Below are 13,256 nucleotides of genomic sequence, written 5' to 3' on the forward strand. Positions count from 1 at the left end.
ATGGCACCTGACAACAACAACAACAAAAACTACCACATGAATATTCATGCAGCATTACTCCATACTAGCCAAAGAGTACAGATAATTTAGATATCCATCAATTAGTGAGTGAGTAAGTGAACTGTGGTATGTCCATATGGAAGAAATTCATTCAGCAATAAAAAGAAATGAAGTAGATATAGTCTACAACATGGATAACCCTTGAAAATATGGCAAATGAAAAATACCAGTTGCAAAAGACCACACAGTATAATTACCTTTACAGGCAGTTCCCAGATTACGAATGAGCTCTGTTGTGGTCTGTTTTTAAATCTAATTTGTATGTAAGTCGGAACAGTTAGGTACTAACGACAGTTGGTCAAATATTTGTCTTCGTATATAGCGTATTGCTGTTATTAAGTACTGTTGAGTTAATTTTGACTCATAGTAACTATGTACAGAGATTCCAAGAAGTGACTGGTGAATTTGAACTGCCAGCCCTATGGTTCAAACTGACCTTTTGGTCCAGTGCTTATCCTATGGCATTACAGCAGGACTCCAGCATATAGAATACAGTGTATATTTCTATTAATAAAAAGCATTAAAGCAACATTATAATACTAGAAAATAACAATACTGCTTTGACGTGTACCCCAAAGTTGGTTGCTATTACAAACTACAGGGACTCCTGTATATGAAATCTCCAGAATTAGCAAATCCAAGTGATAAAGTAGATCAGTGGTTGCTCAGGGCAGGGGAATATGTTCAAGGTCATATTTTGGCTCACAGGGGCTTGTTTTAATTTCTTCAGCTTCCGCCTGCACTTGCTTCAGCCTTCATTATGGGTTGCACCGCAATGTAAAGAAAACAATAATCCTCATGACTGGACCAATAAATAACATCAAGATAAATGGAGAAAAGATGAAAGTTGTCAAAAGACTTCATTTTGCTTGGATCAACAATCAACACTCATGGAAGTAGCAGTCAAAAAAATTAAACAATATACTGCATTAGGCCAATCTGCTGCACAAGATTTTTTTAAAGTGTTCAAGAGCAAAGATGTCAGTTTGAGGACTAAGGTGCGCCTGACCCAAGCCATGGTATTTTCAGTAGCCTCATATGCATGTGAACGCTGGATAATGAATATGGAAGATCATAGAAGAATTGATGCATTTGCATTAAAGTGTTGGAAAAGAACATTAAAAGTACCATGGACTTCCAGAAGAACAAACAAATTGTGTTCGAAGAAGTATAGCCTGAATGTTTCTTAGAAGCCAGGATGGCAAGGTTTTGTCTCTCATACTTTGGACATATTATTAGAAGGGACCAGTCCTGGAGAAAGACATCATATTTCGTAAAGTGGAGGGTCAGCAAAAAACAGGAAGACCTTCAATGAGATGGATTAGCACAGTGACAGCAGCAATGGGCTCAAGCGTAGCAACAATTTTGAGGATGGCGTAGGACTGGGCAGTGTTTTGTTCTGTTGTGCATAGGCTCGTGATGACTCGGAACCAACTTGACGGCAATTAACAACAACGGAGCTCAGGAGGAGCCCTGGTGGCATGGTGGTTAAACACGTGTTTGCTACCTGAAAGGTCAGTGATTTGAGTCCAGTAGCTGTTCCATGGGACACAGATGTAGCAGTCTACTTCAATAAAGACGGAAAGCTTTGGAGGCCTTATGTGGCTATTCTACTGAGTCCTACAAGGTTGCTATGAGTCAGAAGGGATACAATGGCAGTGAGATTTTAGGTTTTTCAGACTGTGGGTGGGTAGGACTGAGTGTGAATGGAGTACAGGGTTCATTTTGGTGGGGGGGCGGGGGTGTGCCGTGGAGTCGGTCCCTACTCATAGTGACCCTGTACAGGGTTTCTGAGGCTGTAAATCTTTACGGGAGTAGAAAGGCTCATCTTTCTCCCATGGAACAGCTGGTAGTTTCAAACTGCTGACCTTGAAGCCAGCAGCCCAACTTGTAACCACTATGTTATCAGAGCTCCTTACAGGGTTTCTTTTAGAGGGGACATTTTTTTTTCTAAGATTAGATTGTGGTGATGATTGTATAAAATTGTGAACATACTAAAAAAAAAAAGTGAACTTGACAATTTAAGTGGCTGAATTATATGGCATGGAATTCTTATTTCAAATATGTTGTTGTTTTAAGTGCTGTGGAGTTGGTTCTAACTCATAGCAATCCTGATAGGGTTTCTGAGGCTTTTAAATCTTTGCTGGAGTAGAAAGCCTCATCTTCCTCCCACAGGGCAGGTGGTGGGCTCAAACCGTAGACTCTGTGGATCACAATCCAGAGCTTACCCTATGGAGCCAGTGGCTGCTTTAAGTCAGGGAAATAATGGGACTAACTGCAAGATTTCAGGAAAGTGAGAATCAAACTAACTTCTGACCCATAATGATGATTTTTACAAAAGTCCAAATCGAATAGGAATTATGAAGGACTGGATCTCCACTATTGATTGAAGCCCAGACCTTCTTCCCCACTAAGCATTTTAACGAGAATTGTCTTTGCATTGTAATCCCTAGCAGTTGCTCAAGGTTGAAACAAACAGTCGAGGCTGAGATCATATAGAACAAGGCTCTTCACACCATTTGTACAATGGCTAACAAGGAGTGGACGAAATATTTGGGAGGGTAGGTTGGACACTCTCAGACTTAGAGAAGAACACTTTTGTGAATACAAAACTGGCCAAATGCTTTTGGTTTTATTGTTGTTATTTAGAATCTGAGGGCAAAACGTCAGGCACTAGCCGAATCCCAGTAGATTTAGAGCACTGAAGTGGATCTCATGAAGAAAAATCACTTCACTCTTAGAAATACTACAACTTCAGTCATAACATTCACTATCCCTTAAGTGACAAAATGTAAAACAAAAAACCCTTTACTCGTGATGGCTGTCTAGATCAGCAACTTCAATTTACCCACACTTGTAATCGCCAAAGTTGAGGGCCTGCAATATAACAGTGGTCTGTGAAAAAGTTCTCTGAAATATATCTTACAACTGGGCATAGAGCATCACTTCTGTGTTTTCTAAATTGCACAATCTCTTGCTATGACTGGTCACCATATTAGGGATCATGACATTTGGGTTTTTTACCTGGGTAAGAGCAAGACAGTATGTTTTAGGATTCTCCTCTGTTTCTTGTTGTTTGTTGATAAGTGCCATCGAGTCAGTTCTGACCCATAGCGACCCTCTGCAGGGTTTCCGAGGCGTGGCTGGTGAGCTTGAACCACTGACTTTGTAGTTCAAAGCAACTTTGCAGTCCAGCGCATTAACCCACAGTACCATACCAGGGCACCACTCTGCTTCTTAGGCATCATTTCTATAATATTCTCTGATGTTCATGTAAGTAAAATGGACTTTTCTAGTATTCATTCTAATGATATTTTATGGCAAAAGAACTAAGTTAAGGACAACATTTTCCATAAATCTATTGTAGATATATGCTTCGGCAGTGCAGAAATGGTGCATCTTGAAATAAAGTAAGTCACGCTGCTTTAAAGTAAAACAAAAGAAATCAAGGCTCATTTGCACAAAGTAATTTACCATATTTAAGATTCTAATCTGTAGCCCTGCAGGCTAACGCACTAGACTGCAAGGTCCATTTGAAACCCAAGTTCAGCGGTTCAAACTCACCAGCCGCTCCTCAGAACCTATACACAGTCTCTGTGAGTCGGAACCAACTCGGTGACATTTAATAGCAACAGTGACATAGGACCTGTGCTCTGGAACATCAGTGGTGTCACGTTTTGGGGTTTGTGTGGGTTTATTTTGTTTTTTCTTTTAGTTGACTGTTGTCGTTAGGTGCCTTGAGTTGGTATTGACTCATAACGACCCTGTATAGGGTTTCAAAGGAGCGGAAAACCTCCGACCTTGTGATTCAAACTGACTTTGCCACACATTAGCAGTAAGGAAAGGTGTATCTTTTTTGGATCCTGATTTTCTTAAGTTTGCAAAAAAGTTCATGATATTTCAGGGAGTGTGTGTGTGTGTGACCATTCTATCTGGTCAGACATCCTGGAACAGATTTAAAGACCTTAGTCTCTGCCTGTCATTTCCTTTCACCAAGATCCTGTTGATGTTTACATAATTTAGAAGTGTATTAAATATCTCAATGAATAACACAAATGCCCCCTTTCTTGTTCTTTTTCTGAACCGTTGATGAAAACATATCCAAATGGTACTTTTTAAATTTTCTTCATTATCCAATCACAAGTACAGTCACCAAACAAGTTGTTTATGCCCATACCACTGGGGCAATGCCAGATGTAGGACCTTCCTTCCCTTTTTGTTTAAGAAAATGGAAAAAAGAGCCTTTTAAGCCAGGACATTATAACTCAGCCACGTTACACTACGTTTCCATAAAACGAACTTTTGCCCTTAATAATTAGGTTCCTGAGATATGTTTCCTTAAGCTTTACAGCTTATGTGTCTAACATAAACAAAACAAGGATCGCTTGAAACAGTTACGCATTTTTTCTGCAGTTGGTTATTAAGTATTCAGCGTTCTGCCAGGATAAGAGAAGGTATTCAGCACTTTTACTCCGAATAACAAACCATAAATCAGTTGACAAGCTTGAAAGAATTCAGTTCAAGTCTGTTCGGAAGCCAAGCGTAAATACAGAAAAGCCTGTTGGCATGTTTATCCTGCTCTCTAAGTTTCGCGTTTAACCAACACACAGTCAAACGCAAACGGCTATTTCTCGGAACTTTCTGGCTCAGAAGTAACCCTGGGTAAAAACCCAAATGAGGCATCCCATACGCAAAAAGGGCCTGCGCCTTTAAGATAAAATCGGCTGAATCCCAAAAGGCATTCCACCCCTTCACCACAAAGAGTTTAGGGAGCGCTACCTCGCGGCTTTCTTGGAGGGACTTGGCGGGTCAGAGCAAAAGCTGACCGGTCGCGAGCCCTCGATTTTGCGTTTGGGGAGGTAGCCCAGGGCCCGAGCGCGCCCCGGAGCGCATCCTAGGAGCCCCGGACTCACCGCTGCTGGGCTGCGGGGACAGCGTGGACACCGAGGTCTGGCCCATGTCTCGGGTCGCAGGGCCAGGTCCAATCACGCAGCTCTTTTGGTCCCTGAATCATGGGTCCGCTCCCAGACAGAGTTGCAAGCGCTCATTTCCCGGCCTGTGCGGCGCTGCCCGCCGGTCCCCTAGCCTCCGCCCTGGCGCGGGTCTCCCATCCGGGCCGGCCGCAGCCGGCGCGGCGGATCCTGCCCAGCGGATGCCTGTCATTCCTCTATGCAGATTAGCTGGGGTCAGGGGTCACCGGGAGGAGGGCGGGGAGGGAGCGCGGGAGCCCAGGCTGGTCCAGCCACCGCCTCGGGGCTCGGGGACCGCACCTACCCCAGGGTAACCCAGGGTTCAGGCTACTTCCCTTTAACTGAAAAGGGTCAATGTCAAATGATCCTTTAGGGCTGGAAGAAAAGGAATTAAAGTACTTAGTCATGGTACTTAATTTAAGAAAATTCGTTTCAATCAAGTGAGCCCTGCCTTATACTGTGTTCGCAGTATTTTTTTTTTGTCTGTATTCTTTCTTGTTTTAAAATTTATCTTTCTTTTAACAAAACAAACGAACAAAAACACCATCCATGGCCTCAGTCAAGTTGTGTAACTCATGAGAATGATAGATCTTTGCAAATGAATGATGGCAATGAGTTAGTTACTTACTTCATTCTCTTCCACACAAAACAATGGGATGCTCACTGTCTCCTCCATTTCAAAAGGATTACTGTGGGGCTGTGAGGTCCTAGGGTGGTTGTTGGTGATGGTTGTTAAGTGCACTCAAAGTAGCCTTGTATAGGGTTTCCAAGGAGCGACTGGTATGTTTGGACCACCGACCTTGTGGTTCAAACCAACCTTGCGACCAGTGCTTTATCCCACAGAGCCACACCAGTGTGTTTAAAATGAACAAAAGGAAAAAGTGGTAGTCATGAGAGTCATTTATTTCAGTAGCTAATGTCTCTGGAAAGTTTGGAGTCCCTGGGTAGCAGAAAGTTACCATGCTCTACTGGCAACGGTTCAAGTCCACCCAAAGTCTCCTCATAAGGAAAGGCCTAGACGTCTACTTTCAGAAAATCAGCCCCTGGAAACCTTACGGAGCACAAGTCTACTCTGACACACATGGGGTTGACTTGAACTTGTGGTTAATACTACTCTATTAAATCTCAACCTCCTAATTATGATGGAAACCTGGGTACATTTTCTTTGTATTTATAGTCGATGATTAGTAGGATGTGTCAAGTCAACACACACACAGTACATTACACTAGACAGTGGTGACATACATATGTATACTTGGGAAAACTCATCAATGGCGCATTTTTCAGAATGCACATATTGCATTAACAACTCAAAAAGAGAGAACATAACCAGTATACTTAAAGCTTGCCAGAGCTTTAGCATCCATAGGTTGTCCTAGATATTTATCAGTAGCGTAGTGGTTACGAATCGGGCTGCGAACCTTAAGGTCAGCGGTTCGAAACTACCAGCCGCTCCGCGGGAGAAAGATGAGGCTTTCTACTCCCGTAAAGATTTACACCCTCGGAAACCCTGTACAGGGTCGCTATGGGTCGGAACCGACTCGACGGCACTTAACAACAACAACACTAAAAAGCTAACACTATAATACCTTAAACATAAATAATCATTTTTTCCTCAAGTTTGTATCATTAAGATCATGGTGGTTGTGTGCTACTGTGTCAGTTCAGAGTCTCAGTGACTCTGTATAGTGTTTGCAAGGCTGCAAATCTTTACGGAGGCAGAAAGCCTCATTTTTCTCCTTTGGAGCAACTGGTAGATTTGAACTGCTGACCTTGGGGTTAGCAATCTAGTTTATAATCCACTGTACTACCAGTGCGCCTTTATTAAGGTAATAAATATCTTCTTTTTTTTTGAAAGCCATTTGTCTGTTTTATGGTAGGTAAGAAAGTTGTCCTCTTTTTCACACCCTCTGTTGTGAGGAAGGAGTTTCTGAGTGGTGTAAGGGTTTACTTAACTACTAACAGAAAGGTTGCCAGTCTGAATCTACCCGGGCAATGCCAGGGGGAAAAGGCCTGGTGATCCTCTTCTGTAAGATTTGTTGTTGTTGTACTGTAGAGTCCATTCCAATTCAGAGATTTGAAGATCACAGAAACTGAAAACCTGAAGCAGCGAAGTTCTACTCTGAAAAACATGGGCTCACCATGACTTGGAATGGATTCCACGGCAACTTTCAAAATGTTCAGTTGTGAGGAAGGTGTCTCTCGGTGGTTCAAATGGTTAAGTCATTCACTGTGTTAGCCAAAACGCTGGAAGTTTGAGTCCACTCAGAGGTCCAGTGGAAGCTAGGCTGAGAAACTACTTCCCAAAGTTCTGTCATTTGAAAACTCTCTGGGGTTGCCATGAGGTAAGATTGATTCAATGACAACTATAGTTTTTAAATTGCTTTATAAAGTTCAAAAATGTTTGGGAACACATTCCAACTTGGGGAGACCAGCAGTGAAAATAAACAATTGTAATGGCATGCCCTTTAAATTTCTTTCTTGTTATAAGTTGTCTTTAAAAAACAAAATGAAACAAGAACAACACAAACAACAGCAAAAAAAAAAAAAATAATAATAATCTTAAAAGTGCTGTTGTTAGGTGCTATTGAGGTGGTAGCGACTCATAGCAACTTTATGCACAACAGAAAGAAACACTGCCTGGTCCTGAGTCAACCTCACAAGCATTGCTATGTGTAAGCCCATTGCTGCTGCCACTGTGCCAATCCATCTAGTTGGGGGCCTTTCTCTATTTTGTTGACCCTCCACTTTACCAGAGGAGCTCTGGTAGCGTAGTGGTTACGAATCGGGCTGTGAACCCTAAGGTCAGCAGTTCAAAACTACCAACTGTTTTGCGGGAGAAAGATAAGGCTTTCTGCTCCCGTAAAGATTTACAACCTCGGAAATGCTGTACAGGGTCGCTATGAGTTGGTTCCGACTCCATGGCACATAACCACCACAACCACTTCACCAAGCATGATGTCCTTCTCCAGGCCTGGTCCCTCCTGATAATATGTACGAAGTCTGGCCGTCCTGACTTTCAAGGAGCATTCTGGCTGTACTTCTTCAAACACAGATTTGTTTGTTCTTTTGGAAGTCTAAGGTACTTTTAATATTCTCCCCCAACACCATAACTTATATGCATTAATTCTTATACTGACTTCTTTATTCAATGTCCAGCTTTCACATGCATATGAGGTTGCAAAAATACCATGGCTTGGGTCAGGTGCACCTTAGTCTTCAAACTGACATCCTTACCCTTGAACATTTTAGAGAAGTCTTGTGCAGCAGATTTGCCTAATGCAGTATGTTGTTTGATTTCTTGACTACTGCTTCCATGAGTGTTGATGGTTGATCCAAGAAAAACGAAGTCTTTGACAACCTCAATCTTGTCTCCATTTATCTTGATTTTGTTTATTGATCCAGTGGTGAGGATTTCTGTCTTCTTTACATTGCGATGCAACCCATACTGAAGGCTGTGGTCTTTGATCTTCATCAGTATTGTAAGTCCTCTTCACTTTCAGCAAGCAAGGTTGTATCATTTGCATATCACAGGCTGTTAATGAGTCTTCCTCCAATCCTGAGTGTATGAGTTCTTCATATAATCCAGCTTCTCGGATTATTTATTGAATACATATGGTGAAAGAATACAACCTTGGAGCACAACTTTCCTAATTTTAAGCCATTTTTTGCTCCTTTGTTTTCAAACAACTGCCTCTTGGTCTATGTAAAGGCTCCTCATGAATGCAATTAAATGTTCGGGAATATTCATTCTCTACAATGTTGTCTACAGCTTGTCATGATCCACACAATCAAAAGCCTTTGCATAGTCAATAAAGCCCAGGTAAACATCTTTCTGGTATTCTCTGCTTTCAGCCAAGATCCATGTGATGTCAACAATTATATCCCTCATTTCACATCCTCGTCTGAATCCTGCTTGATCCTCTGGCAGTTTCTTATCAATGTACTGTTAAAAATAGGTAAGCGAGCCTATGTTTTGTTTTTTTAATTCTGAAAAGTTAAATGTTGGGGTGCAGTGTTAATTTTGTTATCATTACTTCTTTTCCTTGAGAAACAATAGTGTGTCACTTTTTATTTCTTTTATAAATTCTTATTTCAAACATCTATGGTGTACTCTACAGTTTTCCTGTTGCTGCTAAGTGCCATCGAGTCAATTGTGGCTCATATCGACCCTGTCTAGGGTTTCCAAGGAGCGACTGGTGGGTTTGAACCACCAACCTTCTGGTTAGCAGTTCAAAGCTAATCCTATAGCGCCACACCAGAACTCTATAGTTCCAGTTTTTCAAAATTTCCTTAATTTATCTGTATTTACTTTATTCAAATCTTTTTATGATTTTCTAGTTGATAAAGTCTTAGCCTCATCTGGGAGTCTTATAATCTACCAGTTAGGTTACCCACATTTCTCTGACATGCTCTCAGCTCCATGATATTATCCTTGAAGCATATCAACCCAAACTGCAGGAATTGTGTACTAAGGTTACTTTAGAATTGTGGGACAGTTATTCTATTTTGTTTCCACAGCATCTGATCGGACTTGGCATGTAAATGGCCTTTTTGATCAAAGCTAACGTATACTATTAAACATAGAAAGACTGTAAAGAACTCCTTAAGTTTCATTTCTAGGTCATAACATAAAGATTAGAATTTATCATTTAGCAAGGTAATTTTCCTTCAAATTGCCTTGTTGCTTGTTGCTAAGTACTGTTGAGTCAGTTCCAACCCATAGTGACCCTCTATAGGGTTTCCAAGGAGCAGCTGGTGAGCTTGAACCATTGACCTTTTGGTTCAAGCCGACTTTGCAGTCCAGCACTTTAACCCATCACACCACACCAGGACTCCAAATTGCCGTACTCTTGCATTATTAGAGTTCATCTGCTTATATTTCAGTCAATTTACACAGTTTTACTATGAGTTTTGGGTGCTAATCCCATGGATTTAACTCTGGAAATGCTTAATGTCATTGGCAATATATGGACATTTATAAACGTGTTAAACAAGATTAGTCCTGGTACTCAACTCTGAGGATGCTATCTAGTTAAACCTCTTCAGAGTTTATTCCATTTGTCCCACACTTGCTCTGGATTGCAAAACCAATCTCTTATCCAGTGATAGGTTGGTAAATGCTTAACGATCCTGACTCTAACTTCCGGCTGTAGGCATAGAAGGTAAAGTGACGGGTGTGGGGGTGTGGGGGTGTGGGGCTGTGCTCCTGCAAAGGGGTGGGAGGTCTGATTTGTAGTGCTTGCTGATTTCCATGATGTAAATATCCCTGCAATGGCCAATTCAAACTTTCATCTGCTAGCAACATCGATATCAAGAAGCTTGCAAACGTCCTGTCAATTTTTAACAATTGGTCCATGTGTCTATAGGGGGTGCCTTCAATAAAGCACCTGTTTTATGTGGTAAAATGTGCTGTCATCAAATCGACTTTGAGGAATAAGTTACAGTAAACCTTTATAAAAATATAAATGTGATGGTATCTAGTGATTTTTCCACTTAACAGTCCAAATATTTTTCAAGCCCTGGAAGAACTTCTGGGATTTATTCATTTACTTCCAAAAAGAAATTAAGTTGAGTGGATTAGTTAGACAGGATTTCCTCTTCCAGAAACCAGTTTGCTTTTGACAAAGGTTGCACTTATTGAAGTGTTGAAGCATTCTGCTCTACAATACAGATTTCACTGCCTTGTCTAGTGGAGAAGTTATTAAACTCACTCATCTGGGATAATTACACTTATACTTGCTCTCCTTGGTGTGGATGGAAGCCATTGCATCTCTTGTTGTTGCTAAATGCTGTTGAGTTGGTTCTGACTCATAACAACCCTGTAAAGGGTTTCTGAAGCTGTTAATCATTAAGGCAGCAAAAAGCCTCTCTCTCTTCTACCCATAGAATGGCTGGTGTGCTCAAACCCACTATATCTAGTAGATAAAAGTTAAAAGCAGACATTAGTAACCTGGACCACTGTGAAAACACTCTTTCCTATGAGGTCAAAGTTCAAATTCCAAAACCAAACACACTGCCATTGAGTCGATTCTGACCCACAGCGACTCTGTATAGAGCTTCCGAATCTGTCAATCTTAAGAGAGCCAAAAGCCTCATCTTTCTCCCAGGAGGAGCTCGTGGATTTGAACTGGTGATGTTGCTGTCAGCAGTCCAGTGCATATCCTATAGTGCCATCAGACATACAATTTTGGTACCTAAAGAAGGCAGTTTACCATTATGACAATCATGGCTACCAAATCCTGCAACTTTGGTCACAGACAGCTTTTCCTAGGTGATCAAATCCCAGCTTGGAGTGGTGAATAAGACTCTAGTATTGGGAGGAAGAGTCAGACCTTCCTCCCTCAGAACACACACCTGGCCCTGCAAACTGCTTCTGTCTCACTGCCTTACCCAGATGCTGCTAACTGTGTTGGTACCCATGTTGTAGTGCCAGTAGTTGGAGGTAAGAGGTCCTGGTGGGAGAGAAAGCTTAGGTAGAGTCTCAAGAGATGAGATGGTACACGAAGACTGTGGTGGTCCGAGGAGCAACATTAGCTGGGAGCGGACTTGTACATGGAGATGATCTTAATGAGTACCCTGAATTCTGGACTTGGTGGTGAAAAAAACAGATTCATGTCGACCCCACATGTGCCACAGTAAATCGTGATCCATAGGTTGTCAATGGTTGATGCTTGGAAAAAGGAGATCAAAAGTGTTTCTTCGGAGGTTCCTCTGGATGAACTGGAATCTTCAACCTTCCAGTTAGCAGCTAAGCATACTAACTGTTAGCGCCACCCAGGGCGTCCTGACTGAAGATCTAATGAGTTAATGGCATTTCTGTGGGTAATGGGAGTTGGAGTCCTGCTGTGACACTGTAGGGTAAGTACTAGACTGCTAATCGCAAGGTTGAAAGTTCAAACCTACCAGCAGCTCTTCAGAAACCCTAGTCAGAGTTGCTATGAGTTGGAACTGACTTAACGATACCTAACAACAACAGCAACAAGTCACAGTAGACCCTTTCCGAATGGAAAGGAAAGGAATTAAAAATGAGTAAATTTCCAAAAAGGATTTATAAATATTTACCAGTTTGTTTTCTAAACAAACAAAAACTTACAAAGAAGCTAAAAACATCATTTTAAAACACAATGATCACAAGAAACAAACAAAAATTTAAGAAGATCCACTTGAAAAGACAAGCAGAGCAGCCTGGAGTGGCCAGAAGAACAGAAGATACTTCCTGAAAGAAAGACTGACAGGAAAAATACAAAACAATATAGGCAGGCTGACTGATTACTACAAGAACAAACAAGTGGCTCACCCAGGAAACAACAAGGCAAGTGGTCCGGTCACCCTCAGGGCAAACCCCCTTCTATAACCAATGTTCATTGGGAATGCATGCTCTGATTGGTGAACACTTTCGTCACCGATAAGAGGAAGTGAGGGAAAAACAGCAATGAAGCTACGAACTAAGCCCTACAATGCTCAATAAACTCCTGCGAACCCAGATGGAGACCTGGTTGGCCAGCAGTGTGCCAAATCCAGGGGACTCTTGGACCCAGAGTCAGCAATATAGCCACAGAGGACTAGAGTGGAGAGTGAAGCATCCAGCTGACAAGAAGAGAGGGCACATGCATAAGTACACCCACATTTGCAGACAATACACACTTGACCTGGCTTCAATGGCTAGATGATCAGAGCTCAAACATAAGCAGAAAGGAGAGGGAAAAAAGAATAATCTGATATAATATGATGAACTTGATGTACACCTATGGAAGCAGTAGCACAAAAGAGGGAACGAATCATCACAGCGAGGATCATTCCCACCATCTCCGCACATGGAGAGGACAAAGATGGGCAACTTGGACATTGGCTACCCAGAATGGGGAAGCTACAGAAGCAAGAAGTGGCTGGCTTACAAGCTTTCAAGAGGGAGCCTAGATCCAGAGGGCATAGAGGAAGGTAGAATCTCCACTTAGTAGTATCCATTCTGCCTAGTCAGGGCTGATGAAAGGAGATGTGGATAGGTCTCTTGCAATACAATAGCGAATAATTATCAGGACTGATTGTAAGGGCTGGAAATGCAAAGGTAGTCATTTGGGGGCAAAGGGAGGGGAGTGATTAATCTTGCAGTCTTGGAGAAGAGGTCCCTGGGACCATCAAGGGAGAAGAGCAGAGAACGGAACCCTACCCAGAGAAGCAGTATGTGGGGAGATGGAGTGGCTGGAGACTTTGGACCCAGAGAGA

General features: G+C 42.0%; 1 protein-coding gene across 2 annotated transcripts in view; it reads right to left on the bottom strand.

Annotated features, from left to right (window-relative positions):
• The window catches only part of PHACTR2 (phosphatase and actin regulator 2), a 266,038-nt gene that overhangs the window by 161,774 nt on the left and 91,008 nt on the right, over positions 1 to 13,256 (bottom strand). The window contains exon 1 of one of the 2 annotated variants that reach the window (XM_006834608.1): positions 4,974 to 5,214. The exons of the other annotated variant lie outside the window; for it this stretch is intronic. Coding sequence (XP_006834671.1) covers positions 4,974 to 5,019 — 46 coding nt within the window. The 5' untranslated portion in view covers positions 5,020 to 5,214. Of the gene's footprint in view, positions 1 to 4,973; positions 5,215 to 13,256 lie in introns of those variants that run through there. 2 annotated transcript variants of the gene reach the window in all.

Source organism: Chrysochloris asiatica, unplaced genomic scaffold (assembly GCF_000296735.1).
Source record: "Chrysochloris asiatica unplaced genomic scaffold, ChrAsi1.0 scaffold00013, whole genome shotgun sequence".
NCBI lineage: Eukaryota > Metazoa > Chordata > Mammalia > Afrosoricida > Chrysochloridae > Chrysochloris > Chrysochloris asiatica.